At 40.4% G+C, this 24322-nt stretch overlaps 1 protein-coding gene across 11 annotated transcripts in view; it reads left to right on the top strand.

Annotated features, from left to right (window-relative positions):
- The window catches only part of CEP70 (centrosomal protein 70), a 134731-nt gene that overhangs the window by 37873 nt on the left and 72536 nt on the right, over nt 1-24322 (top strand). For all 11 annotated transcript variants that reach the window (XR_010155342.1, XM_063806262.1, XM_063806260.1 and 8 more), the window contains 2 exons: nt 22-145; nt 680-860. Coding sequence is in view for 10 of the 11 variants with exons in the window: in XM_063806262.1 (XP_063662332.1) it covers nt 22-145; nt 680-860 (305 nt within the window). In the remaining variant the exon portion in view is untranslated. The remainder of the gene's footprint in view (nt 1-21; nt 146-679; nt 861-24322) is intronic.

The following is a 24322-nucleotide window of genomic DNA, read 5'->3' as shown; positions in this document are numbered from 1 at the left end:
TTATATACTTTTTAAATGTAGATCTCATCATTTTTGACAAACAGTCATCACAAAGGATGAGACAGAATTTGAAATTGTTGGTGGAAGAAACATCACGTCAACAGAACATGATACAGGAGCTTATAGAAACTAATCAACAGCTTAGGTGAGAAAATGGAAAACATTTCTTTTGAATTGTTTGTATGCATTCTAAAAATAACTGCCTTGAAAAAAATCTTGAAATTTAATTTCCCATTTTGATTAAATATTAAACTAAAAAATATTTTTGTAGGTAAAATTTTAATAGGTAAATCTTTTGGTAATAGCTTAGCATAGATGTTTAATGGTACCCTATATTTCTTCTATTAGTTTCTGTTGCAGGATGAGCATCTCAAATCTGAAAATCTGAAAGGCTCCAAAATTTGAAACTTTTTGAGCACCAACATGATGCTTAAAGGAAATGCTTATTGGAGCATTTTGGATTTTGGGTTTTCAGATTTGACATGCTTAACTAGTAAGTATGATGCAAATATTCCAAAATCTGAAAAAATCTGAAATATGAATCACTTCTGATTCCAAGCATTTTGGATAAAGAGAATGCAAAGAAACTTTAGAAAGGCAATACATTCTTATATGGATATGTTTGGTAATTCGATTTATTTTTAATACTAAGGGAAGAAATGTATGTCTATTAACTTAGAAATGAACTTCAGCTAGAGCAAAGCCGAGCAGCCAATCAAGAACAACGAGCTAATGACTTGGAACAAATTATGGAAAGTGTGAAATCCAAAATTGGTGAATTGGAGGATGAATCACTAAATAGGGCTTGCCACCAACAGAATAAAATAAAAGATCTTCAAAAGGAGCAGAAAACTTTACAGGTACTGAGTTATGAATTCTTAGATGATGGTTAGTTAGTACTAAAACAGCTCATTATGGTCCCAGGTGACTTCCATGTTGTTTGATTCAGTGGTTTTTAAGTTTTTTGGCTTATCACTGCTACCTTGAAATTCTCTTCACTTGGTTTCTAGAATGTCCTTTGTTTCCCTCTGACCTCACCGATCATTCTCTAATTTCTTTTGCTGTTTTTTTTTCTCATCTCCCTAACCTCTTAGTGTTGGAATTCCCCAGTGCTCAGTCCTTAGATATTTTCTCTTTCTTACATACTCTGATGCCCTTGGTGATGTCAATCTAACATAGGATCCAAAATTTATATCCGTAGCCCAGTCCTCTCCCCAAATTCCAGACTCATATCCAGCTGCCTACTTGATATCTCTGCTGGATATCTAATAGGCATCTACAACTTTGTTTGTTTATTTATTTACTTTTTTGAGACAGCATCTGGCTCTGTCACCCAGGTTGGAGTGCAGTGGCGCAATCACAGCCCAGTGCAACCTCTGCCTCCTGCACTCAAGTGATCCTTCCACCTCAGCCTCTGGAGTAGCTGGGACTACAGGCGCATGCCACCACGCCTGGCTAATTTTTATATTTTTTATAGAGACAGGCTTTTGCCATGTTACCTAGGCTGGTCTCAAACTCCTGAGCTCAAGTGATCCGCCTGCCTCGGCCTCCCAAAGTGCTGGGATTACAGGTGTGGGGCACTGCATTTGGCTGGCATCTACAACTTTTTATGTCTAAAACTGAGTTCTTTTTATAGAAATGGCAATTTTATAACATTAAATAATTAACTCCCTAATTTTAAAAAACTATTAAAACTTGGGTGTTTATTGTGATTAAAAGAAATGAATCTTATGCTGGTAACTAATGTTTAGTTGTGTGAGTTGTTTCTGATCTTTACTAACATTATGTCATTATAAACATTGAGTCCTTATTTTAGTGGTTTTGCTGACACAACACTATATATACCTTTGCATATGTGAGTTCAGGCTATCTAAAAGGGAGCAGTATTCATCAGGCAGGGTCTGGAAGTCCCCTCAGTGTATGCTGGCAGTATTGGAAGGATCAGATGAGTTAGTATAAATTCCATGGAGTCCGAGAGAATTAACCAGAGATACTAGGGGGCTCTAGTATGAGGACAGAGGCAGTTGGTGCTCTGATCTTGTTTATGTGCCAGCTTGGGGCAGGCAGTAGTAGAGCTGCTGGTATTGACCATAGTTTCCGAGAAGACATTGTTTGACAAACTCCTCTAGCATAGAATGCTAAATTTTTAGGTTGGCTTTGTTTTTTGTGTGTGTTTTTTTTGTTTTTGTTTTTTTAGACAGAGTCTCACTCTGTTTCCCAGGCTGGTGTGGTGTGCAGTGGTGTGATCTAGGCTCACTGCAACCTCTGCCTCCCGGGTTGAAGCGATTCTCCTGCCTCAGCCTCCCAAGTAGCTGGGACTACAGGCATGCACCACCACGCCCGGCTAATTGTTTGTATTTAGTAGAGATGGGGTTTCACTATCTTGGCTAGGCTGGTCTTGAACTCCTGACTTCGTGATCCACCCGCCTCAGCCTCCCAAAGTGCTGAGATTATAGGTGTGAGCCACTGCGCCCGGCCTAGGTTGGCTTTGTTAACAAGGTTGCTTTCCTCATCAATAGTATATTTATAAAATCTCTCTAAATGGAGGGGTATTTTGGAAATACTTTCTATATGCATTGGTTTTGACCTTGCTCTTAGATATAGGGCATGTGGAAATCTGAAGCTCTTTAAATCATTGACTTATTGGTGTGAAAAAGCAGCCATCAGAAGCTGTAAAGGTGCTGTGCCAGGTCTCTGGCTGAGTGAACAAGTTGAGAGCAGGAAGACCAGTGGTCTTTGTTGGGGGAAGATATCTATTTATCTTTCAGACAGGTTGAGATGTAATTAATAACAAATTAAATTATTAGAAATACAAAACTTACAAATTTACCAGGGTTTTAAGCACTTCAAAGAACAGATACATGAGAGTTCATTGATAAGGGGTGACTTGAATGTAATGCCATGTATTTTCTATCAAATAGTTTCATCTGTCATAAATGATTTATCATGCCTTTAGCTCTTTGTTCCAGGTCCCAAAGATTTGTCGTGTAGCTTATAAATTGGTACAGAGGAGGTTTCGTGCTTCAGTCACCCATAGAAGGGGAAAGGCAAATATGATTGAGGAGTGGATACCTGGGGTTGGGAAGGCTATCTGTGCTAATATGATCAACTGAAATTAGCTGTTTGTTTTTTTAAGTCTCTGATGGGTACTTTATAGAGTGTCAACAGAAATCAGCAAACCCAAGGAATTGCTGCCCCTGAATGTTGCTAGGTTGCCTCATTTCTATTACATACTAGTCAAACATCTCATTCTATTATAGAGAAGGAAAAAATATTTTTACTTCTACCCTTTCAGATTCTCAGTCAGGACTCTGTAACAAAAAACTAACAAGTGAAAAACAAACAAGTTTATGAATATGTTTATATCATATATACATGGGAGAAACCCATGAATGTTGGGCTTAAAGAGGTTGCTAGAACTTGGACTTCCATAGCATCTTAACAACAGCCACCACCAATAAATTTGCAGAGAAGTGGCAAGACAAAGGAAAAGGACTTTGAGTCTCTAGGGAAGCAAATTGTGGGAAGGTAAATATATTAGGGACTAATGAAAGATAAGGGCTAGTCAGTAAACTTGGTTATGTAGAGTCCTCTAGTGCCACCTCTGGGCTAATAAGGATCCAGGGTTGTCACTGGATTAATTTCTATACAGATTTATGTCCTCCTTTAGGCTAATAAAGGAAGGGAAGAGAGCTTTTCTTGTGTTATCATCTTAGTTGCCTTCAACTCAGAATAATCCTTATGCCAAAGTGGCATGTTTTGAGGTGTCAGCTTCTTCTATTCTTCACCATACTAATCAATCTTTGCTTTCTTGAGAAGATGAAAGTGCCTGTGGAGAATAATTATTTCATAGTTTAAGACACATTCTTCTATTTTTGGTATACAGTTGTTTCCAATTTTAGAAGGGTTTAGTGCTGCATGTTTGGTAGTTGGGAGAAAGGAAACATTGATTTTGTATGTATATGCAAAGAGGTCAAGGAAATTTGCAAATGTTTGAGGTATATTGAAAGACTTTTGGGAAAAGACAATTCAGTTGGCATGGGCTATTAATATAATTGATATTCAGTTTTTTTCATTCAGCATTATTTCAGGATTCACCCATGTAGTTGCACATATCCATAGTTTATTCCTTTTTATTGCTGAGAAGTACTCCATTGTATAGATATATCACAGTTTGTTTATCCATTCATCTGTTGATGGACATTTTAGTTTCTAGTTTTTGGCTATTACAAAGAAAGCTCTTGTAAACTGTATGTTCAAATATTTGTGTGGACATATGCTTTCAGTTTTCTTGGGTAGATACCTAGAATTGGAATTCCTGAGTCATATGGTAAGTATACATTTAAGTTTTTTTATATATATATATATATATACTTTAAGTTCTGGGGTACATGTGCAGAACATGCAGGTTTGTTGCATAGGTATACACGTGCCATGGTGGTTTGCTGCACTCATCAACCCGTCATCTACATTAGGTATTTCTCCTAATGCTATCCCTCCCCTAGCCCCCAAGCCCCTGACAGGCCCCAGTGTGTGATGTTCCCCTTGCTGTGTCCATGGGTTCTCATTGTTCAGCTCCCACTTATAAGTGAGAATGTGCAGTGTTTGGTTTTCCATTCTTGTGTTAGTTTGCTCAGAATAATGGTTTCCAGATTCAAAGGACATGCACTCCTCGTTTTCATGGCTGCATAGTATTCCATGATGTATATGTGCCACATTTTCTTTATCCAGTCTATCATTGATGGGCATTTGAGTTAGTTCCAAGTTTTTGCTGTCGTGAATAGTGCTGCAATAAACGTGTGCATGTGTCTTTATAGTAGAATTATTTATAATCCTTTGGGTATATACCCAGTAATGGGATTGCTGGGTCAAATGATATTTCTTCTGGTTCTAGATCCTTGAGGAATCACCACACTGTCTTCCACAATGGTTGAACTAATTTACACCCCCACCAACAGTGTAAAAGTGTTCCTATTTCTCCACATCCTCTCCGGCATCTGTTATTTTCTGACTTTTTAATGATCGCCATTCTAAATGGCATGAGATGGTATCTCATTGTGATTTTGATTTGCATTTCTCTAATGACCAGTGATAATGAGCTTTTTTTCATATGTTTGTTGGCCACATAAATGTCTTCTTTTGACAAGTGTCTGTTCATATCTTTCACCCACTTTTTGATGGGGTTGTTTGTTTTTTTTCTTGTAAATTTGTTTAAATTCTTTGTAGATTCTGGATATTAGCCCTTTGTCAGATGGGTAGACTGCAAAAATTTTCTCCCGTTCTGTAGGTTGCCTGTTCACTCTGATGGTAGTTTCTTTTGCTGTGCAGAAGCTCTTTAGTTTAATTAGATCCCACTTGTCTATTTGGCTTTTGTTGCCATTGCTTTTGGTGTTTTAGTCATAAAGTCTTAGCCCATTCCTGTGTCCTCAGTGGTATTGCCTAGGTTTTCTTCTAGGGATTTTATGGTTTAAGGTCCTACGTTTAAGTGTTTATTCCATCTTGAGTTAATTTTTGTATAAGGTGTAAGTAAGGGGTCCAGTTTCAGTTTTCTGCATATGGCTAGCCAGTTTTCCCAACACCATTTATTAAATAGGGAATCCTTTCCCCATTTCTTGTTTTTGTCAGGTTTGTCAAAGATCAGATGGTTGTAGATGTGTGGTGTTATTTCTGTGGCCTCTGTTCTGTCCCATTGATCTATATATCTGTTTTGGTACCCGTACCATGCTGTTTTGGTTATATAGCCTTGTACTATAGTTTGAAGTCAGGTAGTGTGTTGCCTCCAGCTTTTTGCTTAGAATTATCTTGGCTATGCAGGCTCTTTTTTGGTTCCATATGAACTTTAAACTAGTTTTTTTCCAATTCTGTGAAGAAAGTCAGTGGTAGCTTGATGGGGATAGCATTGAATCTATAAATTACTTTGGGCAGTATGGCCATTTTCACAATATTGATTCTTCCTATCCATGAGCATGGAATGTTTTTCCATTTGTTTGTGTCCTCTCTTATTTCCTTGAGCAGTAGTTTGTAGTTCTCCTTGAAAAGGTCCTTCACATCTCTTGTAAGTTGTATTCCTAGATATTTAATTCTCCTAGTAGCAATTGTGAATGGGAGTTCACTCATGATTTGGCCCTGTTTGTCTATTATTGGTGTATAGGAATGCTTGTGATTTTTGCACATTGATTTTGTATCCTGAGACTTTGCTGAAGTTGCTTATCAGCTTAAGGAGATTTTGGGCTGAGACAATGGGGTTTTCTAAATATACAATCATGTCATCTGCAAACAGAGACAATTTGACTTCCTCTTTTCCTATTTGAATACCCTTTATTTCTTTCTCTTGCCTGATTGCCCTGGCCAGAACTTCCAATACTATGTTGAATAGGAGTGGTGAGAGAGGGCATCTTTGTTTTGTGCTGGTTTTCAAAGGGAGTGCTTCCGGTTTTTGCCCATTCAGTATGATATTGGGTGTGGGTTGTCATAATTAGCTCTTATTATTTTGAGATACGTTCGATCAATCCCCAGTTTATTGAGAGTTTTTAGCAAGAAGGGCTGTTGAATTTTGTTGAAGTCCTTTTCTGCATCTATTGAGATAATCATGTGGTTTTTGTCTTTGGTTCTGTTTACATGATGGATTACATTTATTGATTTGCATGTGTCAAACCAGCCTTGCATCCCAGAGATGAAGCCAACTTGATCGTGGTGGATAAGGTTTTTGATGTGCTGCTGGATTTGGTTTGCCAGTATTTTATTGAGGATTTTCACATCGATGTTCATCAGGGTTATTGGCCTGAAATTTTCTTTTTTTGTTGTGTCTCTGCCAGGTTTTGGTATCAGGATGATGCTGGCCTCAGAAAATGAGTTAAGAAGGATTCCCTTATCTTCTATTGATTGGAATAGTTTCAGAAGGAAAGGTACCAGCTCCTCTTTGTACATCTGGTAGAATTCACTGTGAATCCATCTGGTCCTGGACTTTTTTTGGTTGGTAGGCTATTAATTACTGCCTCAATTTCAGAACTTGTTATTGGTCTATTTAGGGATTTGACTTCTTCCTGGTTTAGACTTGGGAGGGTGTATGTGTCCAGGAATTTATCAATTTCTTCTAGATTTTCTAGTTTATTTGCATAGACATGTTTATAGTATTCTCTGATGGCAGTTTGTATTTCTGTGGGATCAGTGGGGATATCCCCTTTATCATTTTTTATTGCATCTATTTGATTCTTCTCTCTTTTCTTCTTTATTAGTCTGGCTAGTGGTCTATCTATTTTGTTGATCTTTTCAAAAGACCAGCGCCTGGATTCATTGATTTTTTTGAAGAGTGTTTTGTGTCTCTAGCTCCTTCAGTTCTGCTGTAATCTTAGTTATTCCTTGACTTCTGCTAGTTTTTGAGTTTGTTTGCTCTTGCTTCTCTAGTTCTTTTAATTGTGATTTTAGGGTGTCGATTTTAGATCTTTCCTGCTTTCTCTTGTGGGCACTTAGTGTTATAAATTTCCCTCTACTCACGGCTTTAAATGTGTCCCAGAGATTCTGGTACATTGTGTCTTTGTTCTCATTGGTTTCAAAGAACATCTTTATTTCTGCTTTCATTTCGTTGTTTACCCAGTAGTCATTCAAAGGCAGGTTATTCAGTTTCCATGTAGTTGAGTGGTTTTGAGTGAGTTTCTTAATCCTTAGTTCTAAGTTGATTGCACTGTGGTCTGAGAGACTGTTTGTTATGATTTCTGTTCTTTTGCATTTGCTGAGGAGTGTTTTACTTCTAATTATGTAGTCAATTTTAGAATAAGTGTGATGTGGTGCTGAGAATGTATATTCTGTTGATTTGGGGTGGAGAGTTCTGTAGATGTCTATTAGGTCTGCATGGTCCAGAGCTGAGTTCAAGTCCTAAATATCCTTGTTAATTTTCTGTCTCATTGATCTGTCTAATATTGATAGTGGGGTGTTAAAGTCTCCCACTATTATTTTGTGGGAGTCTGAATCTCTTTGTAGGTCTCTAAGAACTTTACTTTATGAATCTGGGTGCTCCTGTATTGGGTGCATATATATTTAGGATAGTTAGCTCTTGTTGTTGCACTGATCCCTTTACCATTATGCAATGCCCTTGTCTCTTTTGATCTTTGTTGGTTTAAATTCTGTTTTATCAGAGACTAGGATTGCAACCCCTGCTTTTTTTTTTTTTTTGCTCTCCATTTACTTGGTAAATATTCCTCCGTCCCTTTATTTTGAGCCTATGTGCATCTTTGCAAGTGAGATGGGTCTCCTGAATACAGCACACTGATGGGTCTTGACTCTGTCTAATTTGCCAGGCTGTGTCTTTTAAGTGGGGCATTTAGCCGTTTACATTTAAGGTTAATATTGTTATGTGTGAATTTGATCCTGTAATTATGATGGCAGCTGGTTATTTTGCCTGTTAGTTGCTGCAGTTTCTTCATAGTGTCGATGGTCTTTACAGTTTGGTATGATTTTGCGGTGGCTGGTACTGGTTGTTCCTTTCCATGTTTAGTGCTTCCTTCAGGAGCTCTTGTAAGGCAGGCCTGGTGGTGACAAAATTGCTCAGCATTTGTTTGTCTGTAAAGGATTTTATTTCTCCTTCACTTATGAAGCTTAGTTTGGCTAGATATGAAATTCTGGGTTGAATATTTTTTAAGAATGTTGAATATTGGCCCCCACTCTCCTCTGGCTTGTAGGGTTTCTGGAGAGAGATCTGGTGTTAGTCTGATGGGCTTCCCTTTGTGGGTAACCCCAACCTTTTTCTCTGGCTGCCCTTAACATTTTTTCCTTCATTTCAACCTTGGTGAATCTGACAATCACGTGTCTTGGGGTTGCTCTTCTCAAGGAGTATCTTTGTGGTGTTCTCTGTTTTTTTCTGAACTTGAATGTTGGCCTGTATTGCTAGGTTAGGGAAGTTCTACTGGATAGTATCCTAAAGAGTGTTTTCCAACTTGGTTCCATTCTCCCCGTCACTTTCAGGTACAATAATCAAACGTAGATTTGGTCTTTTCACATAGTCGCATATTTCTTGGAGGCTTTGTTCATTCCTTTTCATTCTTTTTTCTCTAATCTTGTTTTCTCGCTTTATTTCATTAAGTTGATCTTCAATCTCTGATATCCTTTCTTCTGCTTGATCAGTTCGGCTACTGATACTTGTGTATGCTTCACGAAGTTCTTTTTTTTTTTTTTTTTTTTTTTGAGACGGCGTCTTGCATTGTCGCCCGGGCCAGAGTGCAGTGGCACAATCTCGGCTCACTGCGAGCTCCATCTCCCAGGTTCACGCCATTCTCCTGCCTCAGCCTCCCAATAGCTGGGACTACAGGTGCCTGCCACCATGCCCAGCTAATTTTTTGTATTTTTAGTACAGACGGGGTTTCACTGTGTTAGCCAGGATGTCTTGATCTCCTGACCTTGTGATCCACCCGCCTTGAACTCCCAAAGTGCTGGGATTACAGGGGTGAGCCACCGCACCCGGCCAGCTTCACGAAGTTCTTATGCTGTGTTTTTCAGCTCCATCAGGTTATTTATGTTCTTCTCTAAACCGGTTATTCTAGTTAGCAATTTGTCTAACCTTTTTTCAAGGTTCTTAGCTTCCTTGCATTGGGTTAGAACATGCTCCTTTAGCTCAGAGGAATTTGTTATTACCCACCTTCTGAAGCCTACTTCTGTCAGTTCGTCAGACTCATTCTCCATCCAGTTTTGTTTCCTTGGTGGTGAGGAGTTGTGATCCTTCAGAGAAGAGGCATTCTGGTTTTTGGAATTTTCAACCTTTTTGTGCTGGTTTCTCCCCATCTTCGTAGATTTATCTACCTTTTGTCTTTGATATTGATGACCTTATGATGGGGTCTCTGAGTGGACATCCTTTTTGCTGATGTTGATGCTACTCCTTTCTGTTTGTTAGTTTTCCTTCTAACAGTCAGGCCCCTCTGCTGCAGGTCTGCTGGAGTTTGCTGGAGGCCCACTCCAGACCCTGTTTGCCTGGGTATCACCAGCAGAGGTTGCAGAACAGCAAAGATTGCTGTCTGTTCCTTCCTCTGGAAGATTCATCCCAGAGGAGCACCCGCCAGTTGCCAGCTGGAGCTCTCCTGTATGAGGTGTCTGTTGGCTCCTACTGGGAGGTGTCTCCCAATCAGGAGACACGGGGTTCAGTGATCCACTTGAGGAGGTAGTTTGACCTTTAGCAGAGCTCAAACGCTCTGAGATCTGCTGCTCGAACGTGCTAGGAGATCTGCTGCTCTCTTCAGAGCCGTCAGGCCAGGACGTTTAAGTCTGCTGACGCTGTGCCCACATCCGCCCCTTCCCCCAGGTGCTCTGTCCCAGGGAGATGGGGGTTTTATCTCTAAGCCCCTGACTGGGGCTGCTGCCTTTTTTCAGAGGTGCCCTACCCAGAGAGGAGGAATCTAGAGAGGCAGTCTGGCCACAGCAGCCTTGCTGAGCTGTGGTGGGCTCCATCTAGTTCGAACTTCTGGGCGGCTTTGTTTATTCTGTGAGTGAAACTGCTACTCAAGCCTCAGCAGTGGTGGACGCCCCTCACCCCACCAAGCTCAAGTGTCCTAGGTTGACCTCAGACTGCTGCGCTGGCAGTGAGAATTTCAAGCCAGCATATCTTAGCTTGCTGGGCTCCATGGGGGTGGGACCTGCCTACCCAGACCTCTTGGCTCCCTGGCTTCAGTCCCCTTTCCAGGGGAGCACATGGTTCTGTCTCACTGGCATTCCAGGTGCCACTGGGGTATGAAAAAAAACCCCAAAAACTCCTGCACCTAGCTCAGTATCTGTCCAAATGGCCACCCAGTTTTGTGATTGAAACCCAGGGCCCTGGTGGCATAGGCACTGGAGGGAATCTTCTGGTCTGCAGGTTGTGAAGACCATGGGAAAAGCACAGTATCTGGGCTAGAGTGCACTGTTCCTCACGGCACAGTCCCTCCCGGCTTCCCTTGGCTAGTAGAGCAAGTTCTCTAACCCCTTGTGTTTCCCGGGTGAGGCAACACCCCACCCTGCTTCGGTTTGCCCTCTGTGGGCTGTACCCACTGTCCAACCAATCCCAATTAGATGAACATAGTACCTCAGTTAGAAATGCAGAAATCACCTGCCTTCTGCATCGATCTCGCTGGGGAGCTGCAGACTGGAGCTGTTCATATTCAGCCATCTTGGCAGCAATCCTCACATTTAAGTTTTTAAGAAACTGTCAGACTTTTTCAAAGTAGCTCTATCATTTCACATTCTGACCAATGTATGAGAATTCTAGTTTCTTTATGTCCTCATCAACACTTGGTATTTGTCACCTTAATTTTGATGAATATTTTCACTGGGTATAGAATTATAAGTTGGTAGTTACTTTCTTTCAGCATTTGAAAATATTCCATTGTCTCTTGGATTCATTGTTTCTGCTGAGAATTCAATTGTCAATCTATTTGCTGTTCCTTTGAAGGCAATTTATAATATCTCTGACTACCTTTAATATTTTTCTCCTTGTTTTTGTTTGTTTGTTTTTTGTTTTTGGTATAGAGTCTTGCTCTGTTGCCCAGGCTAGAGTGCAGTGGCACAAGCTTGGCTCACTGCACCCTCCGCCTCCTGGGATCAAGTGATCCTCCCACCTCAGTCACCTGAGTAGCTGGGATTACAGGTGTGCACCCAGCTAATTTTTGTATGTTTAGTAGAGATGGGGTTTCACCAGGTTGGCCATGCTGGTCTTGAACTCCTGGCCTCAAGTGATCTACTGGCCCTGGCTGCCCAAAGTGCAGGGATTACAGGCGTGAGCCACCAGGCTCAGCTTGTTTTTGTTTTAAAGCATTTTTACTATGTGCCTAGGCGAGTTTTCTTTTGATTTATCTTCCTTTGATTTTGCAGCATTTCTTGAATGTGTAGCTTGATGTCTTTCATCAGTTTGGGTACATTCTTAGCTATTATGTCTTCAAATATTGTTTCTGCCTCATTTTCTCTTTTCAATTTGCCCAGGAGTCCAATTCCATTAGTATTTATCATTGACTACCCTATGTCTTTCATGTTTATTCTTTATGTTTCTTCCTTTTGTCTTTTGATACTTTATTCTGGATATTTTATTTCGGTTATTGTATTTTTTAGTTTTAGAATTTCTAGTGTCTTTGCTTTGGTTTCCAGCTTTCTGCTGAAATTATCTGTTTTGCGTCTCTGAATATATTAAATTTACTTATTTTAAAATCTGTGTCTGATTTTGGGAACAAGATAGAGGTGGTGTTTGCATAATATTGTGAATGTCCTAAATGCTATTGAATTGTTCACTTTAAAATGGTTAATTTTATGTTATGTGAACTTCACCTCAATTTTTAGAAGTCAGCATGTCTGATAATTTGACTCTCTGGTTCTCAGTGGATTACTTTTTATAGCCTGCTGTTTTTGTAGGTTTCCTTTTGTGCTGTTTTTACTCCTGGTGTGCCTGGTTGTTTTTTACTGAGTGCTGAGCTTTGTATAGGAACAGTTGTAGAAATAAGTTGAGATCTACTGTGGTGTTATTTTACCCTAGAGGTAATCATGATTGCTTCTGGTAGACATCTAGGTGTACTAGTAATCTGGGATCATCTTAATCCAGCTTTAGAGATTGTGATGGTTTGAAATATACCTCAGTCCCAAAGAAAACTAGTGTATTTCTAGTTCATCATTATTCCTAGGGTGTAGTGTGAGAAGTTTCCTAGGACCTTCCCTTCTTTGTTAGGCCTTTGTGTCTAATTTTTGTTTCATATCCATGCCAGGCATAAGTAAAAATATCTTTGGTCACCTTCTTAGCTTCTGACACCTTTTCAGGTGTCTGAAAACACACTTGTGGGAAATGTAGCTCCAAAAGCTAGACTTGCTACTTTGAGTTTCCTTTTTCTTTTCTTTTTTGAGACGGAGTCTTGCTCTGTCTCTCAGCCTGGAGTGCAGTGGTGTGAGCTCAGCTCACTGCAACCTCCACCTCCCAGGTTCACACGATTCGCCCACTTCAGCCTCCTGAGTAGCTGGAATTACAGGCATGCACCAGCACGCCAAGTTAATTTTTGTATTTTTAGTGGAAACAGGGTTTCACCATGTTGGCCAGGCTAGTCTCGAACTCCTGACCTTAGGCGATCCGCCTGCCTCGGCCTCGCAAAGTGCTGGGATTACAGGCATGAGCCACTGTGCCTGGCCGGTTTTCTTTTTTCTCCAGAATCATGGTCCTGTAATTTTCATTTCCTTGTTAGCACTTTCAAACAGATTTAAAAATTTTTTGATCATCTTTTTAAAGTTTTTCTCAGTAAGAGAATTGGTCTGAATTACCTAGTCTATTATTTACAGAACAGGAGTTCTCTTTTATTTCCTTAAGCATAGAAGCATAGTTTTAAAATTGTCTGTGTCTGATAATTCTAATATTGGATGTTCTTTGTGGGCTTGATCTGTTATGTCTTATTTCTTTTTTAAAAATTTTTTATTTCCATAGGCTTTGGGGTAACAGGTGGTATTTGGTTACATTTATAATTACTTTAGTGGTGATTTGTGAGATTTGGTGCACCAAGCAGTATACACTGAACCCAATTTGTAGTCTTTTGTTCCTCACTCCCTTTTCACCCTTTCCCTCTGAGTCCCCAAAGTCCATTGTATCATTCTTTGTTGCAGGAACTCAGGGACCCCAAACGGAGGGACCGGCTGAAGCCATGGCAGATGAATGTGGATTGTGAAGATTTCGTGGACATTTATTAGTTCCCCAAATTAATACTTCTATAATTTCTTATGCCTGTCTTTACTGCAGTCTCTGAACATAAATTGTGAAGATTTCATGGACGCTTATCACTTCCCCAATCAATACCCTTGTGATTTCCTATGCCTGTCTTTACTTTAATGTCTTAATCCTGTCAGCTGAGGAGGATGTATGTCGCCTCAGGACCCTGTGATGATTGCGTTAACTGCACAAATTGTTTGTAGAGCATGTGTGTTTGAACAATATGAAATCTGGGCACCTTGAAAAAAGAACAGGGTAACAGCAATGTTCAGGGAATAAGAGAGAGAACCTTAAACTCTGACCGCCGGTGAGCCGGGCAGAACAGAGCCATATTTCTCTTCTTTCAAAAGCAAATGGGAGAAATATCACTGAATTCTTTTTCTCAGCAAGGAACATCCCTGAGAAAGAGAATGCACCCCTGAGGGTGGGCCTCTAAAATGGCCCCCTTGGGTGTGGCTGTCTTCTATGGTCGAGACTGTAGGGATGAAATAAGCCCCAGTCTCCCATAGCGCTCCCAGGCTTATTAGGACGAGGAAATTCCCGCCTAATAAATTTTGGTCAGACCGGTTGCTCTCAAACCCTGTCTTCTGAAAAGATGTTATCAATGACAATGGTGCCCGAAACTTCATTAGCAATTTTAATTTCGCCCCGGTCTGTGGTCCTGTGATCTCGCCCTGCCTCCATTTGCCTTGTGATATTCTATTACCTTGTGAAGTACGTGATCTCTGTGACCCACACCCTATTTGTACACTGCCTCCCCTTTTGAAAATCCCTAATAAAAACTTGCTGGTTTTACGGCTCAGGAGGCATCACGGAACCTACCGACGTGATGTCTCCCCCGGACACCCAGCTTTAAAATTTCTCTCTTTTGTACTCTGTCCCTTTATTTCTCAACCCGGACGATGCTTAGGGAAAATAGAAAAGAACCTACGTGACTGTCGGGGGCAGGTTCCTTGATAATTCTTTTTTTTTTTTTTTTTTTTTTTTGAGACAGAGTCTCACTCTGTCACCCAGGCTGGAGTGCAGTGGCACAATCTAAGCTCACCACAACCTCTGCCTCCCGGGTTCAAGCAATTCTCCTGCCTCAGCCTCCTGAGTAGCTGGGACTACAGGCTCCCACCACCATGCCCAGCTAATTTTTGTATTTTTAGTAGAGATGGGGTTTCACCATATTGGCCAGGATGGTCTTGATCTCCTGACCTCATGATCCACCCACCTTAGCCTCCCAAAGTGTTGGGATTACAGGCATGAGCCACTGTGCCCGGCCCGTTGTATCTTTCTCATGCCTTTGCATTGTCATAGCTTAGCTCCCACTTATAAGTGAGAACATATGTTCAGTTTTCCATTCCTGCGTTACTTCACTTAGAATAATAGTCTACAATCCTGTCCAGATTGCTGCAAATGCCATTGATTCATCCATTTTTATGGCTGAGTAGTATTCCATCGTGTATGTATACCACAGTTTCTTTATCCACTTGTTGATTGATGGGCATTTCAGCTGGTTCCACATTTTTGCAATTGTGAATTGTGCTTTTGTATAATGTTATACATTATATGAATTGTACATTTGTGTAATGACTTCTTTTCCTCTGGGTAGATACCCAGTAGTGGGATTGCTGGATCAAACGGTAGTTCTACTTTTAGTTCTTTAATGAATCTCCACACTGTTTTCCATAGTGGTTGTACTAGTTTACATTCCCACCAGCAGTGTAGAAGTTTTCCCTTTTCACCACATCCACACCAACATCTACTGTTTTTTGATTTTTTGATAATGGGCATTCTTGTGGGAGTGAGGTGGTATCACATTGTGGTTTTGATTTGCATTTCCCTGACCATTGGTGATGTTGAGCATGTTTTCATGTGTTTGTTGGCCATTTGTATATTTTCTTTTCAGAATTCTCTATTCATATCCTTAGCTCACTTTTTGATGGGATTATTTGTTTTTTCTTGCTAATTTGTTTGAGTTTCTTGTAGATTCTGGATATTAGTCCTTTGTCGGATGTATAGATTGTGATGATTTTTTCCCACTCTATGGGTTGTTTGCTGACTGTTCCTTTTGCTGTGCAAAAGCTCTTTAGTTTAAGTCCCACCTATTTATCTTTGTGTTTCATTTGCTTTTGAGTTCTTGGTCATGAAATCTTTGCCTAATCCAATGTCTAGAAGGGTTTTTCTGATACTATATTCTAGAATTTTTATGGTTTAGGTCTTAGATTTAAGTCATTTAAGTCCTTGATCCATCTTGAGTTGATTTTTTTTTTTTTTTTTTTTTTTTTTGAGATGGAGTCTCAATCTGTCACCCAGACTGGAGTGCGATGGCATACTCTTGGCTCACTGCAACCTCCACCTACTGGGTAGAAGTGATTCTCCTGCCTCAGCCTCCCGAGTAGGTGGGATTACAGGTGCCTGCCACCATGACCAGATAATTTATGTATTTTTAGTAGAGACAGGGTTTCACAATGTTCACCAGGCTGGTCTTGAACTCCTGACCTCAGATGATCTACCCGCCTCCCAAAGTGCTGGGATTACAGGCATGAACCACTGTGTCTGGCCTTGAGTTGATTTTTGCATAAGGTCAGAGATGAGGATCCAGTTTCATTCTTCTACATGTGGCGTGCCAATTATCCCAGCACCATTTGCTGAATAGGATGTCCTTTCCCCACTTCATGTTTTTGTTTGCTTTGTCCAAGATCAGATGGCTGTAAGTATTTGGCTTTATTTATGAGTTCTCTGTTCTGTTCCATTGGTCTATGTGCCTATTTTTATACCAGTACCATGCTGTTTTGGTGACTATAGCATTATAATATAGTTTGAAGTCAGATAATGTGATGCCTCCAGATTTGTTCTTTTTGCTTAGTCTTTCTTTGGCTATGTGGGCTCTTTTTTGGTTTCATGTGAATTTTAGGATTGTTTTTTGTTTTTTCTAATTCTGTGAAGAATGATGGTGGTATTTTGATGGGAATTGCATTGTATTTGTAGATTGGTTTTGGCAGTATGGTCATTTTCACAATATTGATTCTACCCATCCATGAGCATAGGATGTGTTTCCATTTGTTTGTGTTGTCTGTGATTTTTTTCAGCCATGTTTTGTAGTTTTCCTTGAAGAGGTCTTTCACCTCCTTGGTTAGGTATATTCTTAAGTACTTTATTTTATTTTTACAGTAAAAGGGACTGAGTTATTGATTAGATTCTCAGCTTGGTCACTGTTGGTGTATAGCAGAGATACTGATTTGTGTACATTAATTTTGTATCCTGAAACTTTGCTAAATTCATTTATCAGTTCTGGGAGCTTTTTAGAAAACTCTAAGGAGTTTTCTAGGTATACAGTCATATTGCCAGTGAACAGCAGTAGTTCGACTTCCTCTTTACTGATTTGGGTGCCCTTTATTTCTTTCTCTTGTTTGATTGCTCTGACTAGAACTTCCAGTATTACTGTTGAATAGAAGTGGTGAGAGTAGGCATCCTCGTCTTGTTCTAGTTCTCAATAGAAGTGGTGAGAGTAGGCATCCTTATCTTGTTCCAGTTCTCAAAGGGAATGCTTTCATAATACTTTCCCAGTATTATGTTGGCTGTGGATTTATCATAGATGGCTTTTATTACTTTGAGGTATGTCCCTTGTATGCTGATTCTGCTGAGGGTTCTAATGACAAAAGGATGCTGGATTTTTTTTTTTTTTCATATGGAGTCTCACTCTGTTGTCCAGGCTAGAGTGCGGTGGCATGATCTTGGCTCACTGAAATCTCCGCCTCCCAGGTTCAGGCGATTCTCCTGCCTCAGTCTCCTGAGTAGCTGGGATTACAGGCATGCACCACCATGCCTGGCTATTTTTTGTATTTTTAGTAGAGACAGGGTTTCATTCACCATGTTGGCCAGGCTAGTCTTGAACTACTGACCTCAGGTGATCCACCCACCTCAGCCTCCCAAAGTGTTGGGATTACAGGTGTGAGCCACCATGCCTGGCCTGGATTTTGTCAAATGCTTTTTCTGAGTTTATCGAGATGATCATGTGATTTTTATTTTAAATTCTGTTTATATGGTGTATCACATTTATTGACTTTTGTATGTTAAACTATCCCTGCATACCTGGTATAAGACCCACTTGATCATGGTGGATTATCTTTTTGATATGCTGTTGAATTCATTTAGCTCATATTTTGTTAAGGATTTTTGCATCTATGTTCATCAGGGATATTTGTCTGTAGTTTTCTTTTTTTGTTATATCTTTTCCTAGTTTTGGTATTAGGGTGATACTGGCTTTATAGAATGATTTAGGGAGGATTCCCTCTTTCTCTGTCTTTTGGAATAGTGTCAATAGGATTGACACCAATTCTTCTTTGAATGTCTGGTAGAATTCAGCTGTGAATCTGTCTAGTCCTGGAATTTTTTTTTTTTTTTTTTTTTTTTTTTTTTTTTTTTTTTTTTTTTTTGTCTTTTTGAGATGGAGTCTCTCTCTGTCACCCAGGCAGGAGTGCAGTGGCCCGATCTCAGCACACTGCAAGCTCCACCTTCAGGGTTCACACCATTCTCCTGCCTCAGCCTCCCGAGTAGTTGGGACTATAGACGCCTGCTGCCACACCCAGCTAATTTTTTTGTATTTTTAGTAGACACGCAGTTTCACCGTGTTAGCCAGGATGGTCTCGATCTCCTGACCTCGTGATCCACCCACCTTGGCCTCCCAAAGTGCTAGGATTACAGGCGTGAGCCATCGTGCCCGGCCGGTATTTTTTTTTTTTGAAGGCAGTATTTCGTTCTCACTGCTTGTTATTGGTCTGTCTAGGGTTTCGAATTCTTCCTGATTTAAACTAGGAGTTGTGTCTTTTTAGGAATTTACCCATCTCCTCTAGGTTTTCTAGTTTATATGTGTAAAAGTTTTGATAGTAGCCTTGAATGATCTTTTGTATTTCTGTGGTGTCAGTTGTAATATCTCCCGCTTCATTTCTAATTCAGCTTATTTGGATCTTCTCTCTTCTCTTGGTTAATCTTGCTAGTGGTCTATCAATTTTATTTATCTTTTCAAGGAACCAGCTTTTTGTTTCATTTATCTTTTGTATTTTTGTTTGATTGTTTCAGTTTCATTTAGCTCTGCTCTGATCTTGGTTATTTCCTTTCTTCTGCTGGGTTTGGGTCAGGTTTGTTCTTGTTTCTCTAGTTCCTTGAGGTGTGACCTTAGATTGTCTAGTTGTGTTCTTTCAGACTTTTTGGTGTAAGCGTTTAAGGTGGTGAATTTTCCTCTTAGCACCGCCTTTACTGTATCCCAGAGGTTTTGATAGGTTATGTCACTATTATCTCTCGGTTCAAAGAATTTTTAAACTTCCATCTTGATTTTATTGTTGACCCAATGATCATTCAGGAGCAGGTTATTTAATTTCCATGTATTTGCATGGCTTTGAAGGTACCTTTTGGAGTTGATTTTCAGTTTTATTCCACTGTGGTCTGAGAGAGTAATTGATATAATTTCAATTTTCTTAAATTTTTTGAGACTTGTTTTGTGGCCTATCATATGGTCTGTCTTGGAGATAGTTCCATATGCTGATGAATAGAGTGTATATTCTACAGTTGTTGGGTAGAATGTGTTGTAAATATCTGTTAAGTTTATTTGTTCTGGGGTATAGTTTAAATCCATTGTTTCTTTGTTGATTTTCTGTCTTGATGACCTGTCTAGTGCTGTCAGTGGAGTATTGAAGTCCCCCACTATTATTGTGTTGCTGTCTATCTCATTACTTAGGTCTAGTAGTAGTTGTTTCATAAATTTGGGAACACCAGGGTTAGGTACATATGTATTTAGGATTGTGATATTTTCCTGTTGGACAAGGCTTTCTATCATTATATAATGTCCCTGTTTGTCTGTTTTTTAACTGCTGTTGCTTTAAAGTTTGTTTCGTTTGATATAAGAATAGCTACTCCTACTCGCTTTTGGTGCCCATTTGCATGGAATGTCTTTTTTCACCCCTTTACCTGGCATTTATGTAAGTCCTTATATGTTAGTTGAGTGTCTTGAAGGCAACAGATGATTGGTGAATTCTTATCCATTGTGCAATTCTGTATCTTTTAAGTGGAGCATTTAGGCAATTTACATTCAACATCAGTATCAAGATGTGAGGTACTATTCCATTCATCATGCTATGGAGTTTCACTCTTGTCACCCAGGCTGGAGTGCAGTGGCGGGATATCGGCTCACTGCAACCTCTGCCTCCTGGGTTCAAGTGATTCTCCTGCCTCAGCCTCCTGAGTAGCTGGAACTACAGACACACGCCAACATGCCTGGTGAATTTTTGTATTTTTAGTAGAGACGGGGTTTCACTATGTTGGCCAGGCTGGTCTTGAACTCCTGACCTCATGTGATCCACCTGCCTCATTCTCCCAAAGTGCTGGGATTGCAGGCATGAACCACTGCACCCAGCCAGATTTTTTAAATTGTATTTTTGTTTTATAGGTCCTGTGACATTTATGCTTTGAAAAGGTTCTGTTTTGATGTGTTTTCAGGATTTGTTTAAAGATTTAGAGCTCTTTTAGTAGTTCTTGTATTGCTGGCTTGTTAGTGGTGAATTCTCTCAGCATTTGTTTGTCTGAAAAAGACTATCTTTCCTTTGTGAAGCTTAGTTTCTCTGGATACAAAATTCTTGGCTGATAATTGTTTTGTTTAAGGAGGCTAAATATATGGCTCCAATCCCTTCTAGCTTATAGTTTTCTGCTGAGAAATCTGCTGTTAATCTTATAGGTTTTCCTTTATAGGTTACCTGGTGCTTTTGCCTCACAGCTCTTAAGATTCTTTCCTTTGTCTTGACTTTAAATAACCTGATGACAGTGTGCCTAGGCAATCTTTTTGCGATGAATTTCTCAGCTGTTCTTTGAGCCTCTTGTATTTGAATGTCTAGGTCTTTAGCAAGGCTGGGGAACTTTTCCTCAATTATTCCCCCAGAGATGTTTTCCAAACTTTTAGATTTCTCTTCTTCCTCAGGCATGACAGCTATTCTTAGATTTGGTCGTTTAACATAATCCCAAACTTCTTGGAGACTTTGTTCATTTTCTTTTATTCTTTTTCTTTGTCATTGTTGGATTGGGTTAATTCGTAAAGCTTGTCTTCAGGCTCTGAAGTTCTTTCTTCTGCTTGTTCAATTCTATTGCTGAGACTTTCCAGAACATTTTGCCTTTCTCTTTGTCCTTTATTTCCTGAAGTTGTGATTGTTTTTTAATTTATGCAATCGGCCAGGCACGGTGGCTCATGCCTGTAATCCCAGCACTTTGGGAGGCTGAGGCGGGCAGATCACGTGAGGTCAGGAGTTTGAGACCAGCCTGGCCAACATGAAGAAATCTCATCTCTGCTAAAAATACAAAATTAGCCAAGCGTGGTGGCACATGCCTGTAATCCCAGCTACTCAGGAGGCTGAGGCAGGAGAATCGCTTGAACCTGGGAGGCGGAGGTTGCAGTGAGCCAAGATCACTCCATTGCACTCCAGCATGGGTGACAAGAGCGAAACTCTGTCTCAAAAACAACAACAACAAAAAATGTATGCAATCTTTTCACTGAAGATTTCTCTCCTCATTTCTTGTATCATTTTTTGAATTTTTAAAAGTTGGACTTCACCCTTCTCTGGTGCCTCCTTGATTAGCTTAATAATCACCCTTCTGAATTATTTTCAGGTAAATCAGGGATTTCTTCTTGGTTTGGATCCATTGCTGGTGAGCTAGTGTAATTTTTGGGGAGTGTTAAAGAGCCTTGTTTTGTCATATCAGAATTGTTTTTCTGGTTCCTTCTCATTTGGGTAGGCTATGTCAGTGGGAAGGTCTGGGCCTCAAGGCTGCTGTTCAGATTCTTTTGTCCCACGGGATGTTCCTTTGATGTAATACTATCTCCCTTTTTCCAGGGATGTGGCTTCCTGAGAGCTGAGCTGTAATGATTGTTATTTCTCTTCTGGATCTAACCACCCAGAAGGGCTACCAGGATCCAGGCTGGTACTGGGGATTATCTGCACAGAGTCCTTTGATGTGAACCGTCTTCATGTCTCTCAGCAGTGGATACCAGCACCTGCTTTGGTGGAAGTGGCATGGGAGTGAAATGGACTCTGTGAGGATTTTTAGTTTGGGTGGTTTAATGCGCTATTTTTACACTGGTTGACCTCCTGCCAGGAGGTGGCACATTCAAGAGAGCATCAGCTGTGGTAGTATAACGGGGATCAGGCAGTAGGCAGGGCCCTAGAACTCCCAAGAGAATATGCCCTTTGTCTTCAGCTACCAGAGCGGATAGAGAAGGACCATCATGTTGGGCCAGGGTTAGGCGTGTCTGAGCTCAGATTCTCCTTGGGCGGGGCTTGCTGCAGCTGCTGTGGGGCATGGGGGTATGGGTCCCAGGTTCAGTGGAGTTCTGTTCCCAGCAGGATTATGGCTGCCTCTGCTGTGTCATGCAGATTGTCAGGGAAGTTGGGGAAAGCAGGAAGTTATAGGCCTCACCCAGCTCCCACGCAATCCAAAAGGCCGGTCTCACTCCCATAATGCCCACCACCCCACCCCACCCAACAACACCAAGTTTGTTTCCAGGTAATGAGTGAGCAGAGCTGAGAATTTACCTCAGGCTACCAGCCTCCCAGCTGAGAAAGCCAGCAGGGCTTCCGTGCCTCCCCGCTTCTCAAATCTGCACACTAGATTCATGCCCTTCCCCGAGTTTGGCCAGAAAGCTTCACGTCCGGTTGGAGTTGTTAGAAAGTTCAGCTGGAGGTTTCCTTCCTGTATGGTCTTTTACCAGTTCCTCTGTCAGCCCTCCCAAAGGACCCCTGTGAGACAAGTCAGAAATGGCTTCCCAGGGGACCCAGAGAGCCCACAGGGCTTTTCCCATTCCTTCCTCTACCCCTTTATTTTGCTCAGCTCTCTAATTTGACTCAGCTCCAGGTAAAGTCAAATCCTGTCCCGTGAGCTAGACCTTCAGGTTCCCCAGTGAGGGTATGTATTCAGGGGTGGACAATCTCTCCTTTCCTACTTTCATAGCTTGGGCATTCACAATATTTGGGGTGTCTCCTAGGTCCTGCAGGAGCAGTCTGCTTCTTTCAGAGGGTCTGTGGATTTTCTCAGCTTTCCTGATGTATTCTTGTAGTAGTTTTGGAGCAAAAGTTCATGATGTGAGTCTCCACCCACTGCTCTGTTCGTCTGAGTGGGAACTGCAATCTAGTCCTGCCTCCTATCTGCCATTTTCCCCTAGAATTTCCATGTCTTGTTTCTTTACACTGTAGTTCATGGTGTCTTGTTTCCTTATGTGCCTGCTTATCTGCATATGCAGGGAATAGTATTTTAAAAAGTATTAATGGGAATTATTTGAAGCCTAAGATTAAGGCATCTTATTCCAAAGAGTAAGCAGGGTCACAATCTGGTTTCCAATCTCCTGGATATAACCAGGGAACCTCAAGCCAAGATCTTAGTTTAAGGAGTTGGAGAAATGATAGTTTATATGTTGCATTTTACGTAAAATCAAAATCCTCTTTGGAGGAAGATGCTGTGCACATACCATGATCTTAGAAAGGAAACCCAAAGAAGTGAGTTTAGCTTTGGGGGCTAAAGTTTCCCCAGGAGTGTTTTGGGATTTTTGAAAATTGAGATGATTATATGGCTTTTTTCCTTTATTGTGCTAATGCGGTGTATTACATTGATTTTTTGTATGTTGAGCCATCTTTGCATTCCAGGGATAAATTCCACTTGGTTGTGGTATATAATCCTTTTAATATGCTATTGAATTTGGCCTGCTAATATTTTGTTCAGGATTTTTGCATTCATATTCATAATAGATATTCGTCTGTAGTTCTCTTCTTTTTGTAGTATCTCTGGCTTTGGTATCAGGATAATGTTGGCCTGATACAATGAATTAGGAGATATCTAACTGATTTTTGTATACAGTAGTTCCCCCTCATCCATGGTTTTGCTTTTTGTGATTTCAGTTCCCTGTGGTCAGTCAATTGCAGTTCAAAAATATTAAATGGAAAATTCCAGAAATAAATAGTTCATAAGTTTAAAATTGTACACTATTCTGAGTAGCATGATGAAATCTCACACAATCTTGTTCAGTCCCATTCAGGACATGAATCATCCCTTTTCCACCTTATCCACACTGTATGTGCTACGTGCCCATTAGTCACTTGGTAGCTGTCCTGGTTATCAGATCTACTGTCATAGTATCACAGTACTTATTTTCAGGTACCCCTTATTTTACTTAATAATAGGCCCAAGATGCAAGAGGAATGATGCTGGCAATTTGGATATGCCAAAGAGAAGCTGTGAAGTACTTCCTTTAAGTGAAAAGGTGAAAGTTCTTGGCTTAATAAGGAAAGAAAAAAAATTGCTGAGGTTGCTAAGATCTATGGTGAGAATGAATCTTCTATGTTATCCTGACAAAGGAAAAAGAAATTAATGCTAGTTTTGTTATCACACCTCAAACTGCAACTGTTATGGCCACAGTGAGTGATAGTGCACAGTTAAGATGGAAAAGGCCATTAATTTGTTGGTGGAAGTCATAAGCAGAAACTCGTATGTTCCAATTGATGGCAATTGGGTTCAGTACTATTTGAAGTTTCGCGCATCCACTGAGGATCCTGGAATGTATCCCCCATGGATAAGGAGGACTACTGTATTGCTTTTCTATCCTACAGTTTTGTAAAA

This window comes from Pan troglodytes, chromosome 2 (assembly GCF_028858775.2).
Source record: "Pan troglodytes isolate AG18354 chromosome 2, NHGRI_mPanTro3-v2.0_pri, whole genome shotgun sequence".
NCBI lineage: Eukaryota > Metazoa > Chordata > Mammalia > Primates > Hominidae > Pan > Pan troglodytes.
Note: the sequence above shows the minus strand (reverse complement) of the source record. Positions and strands in the feature narration are given on the sequence as shown.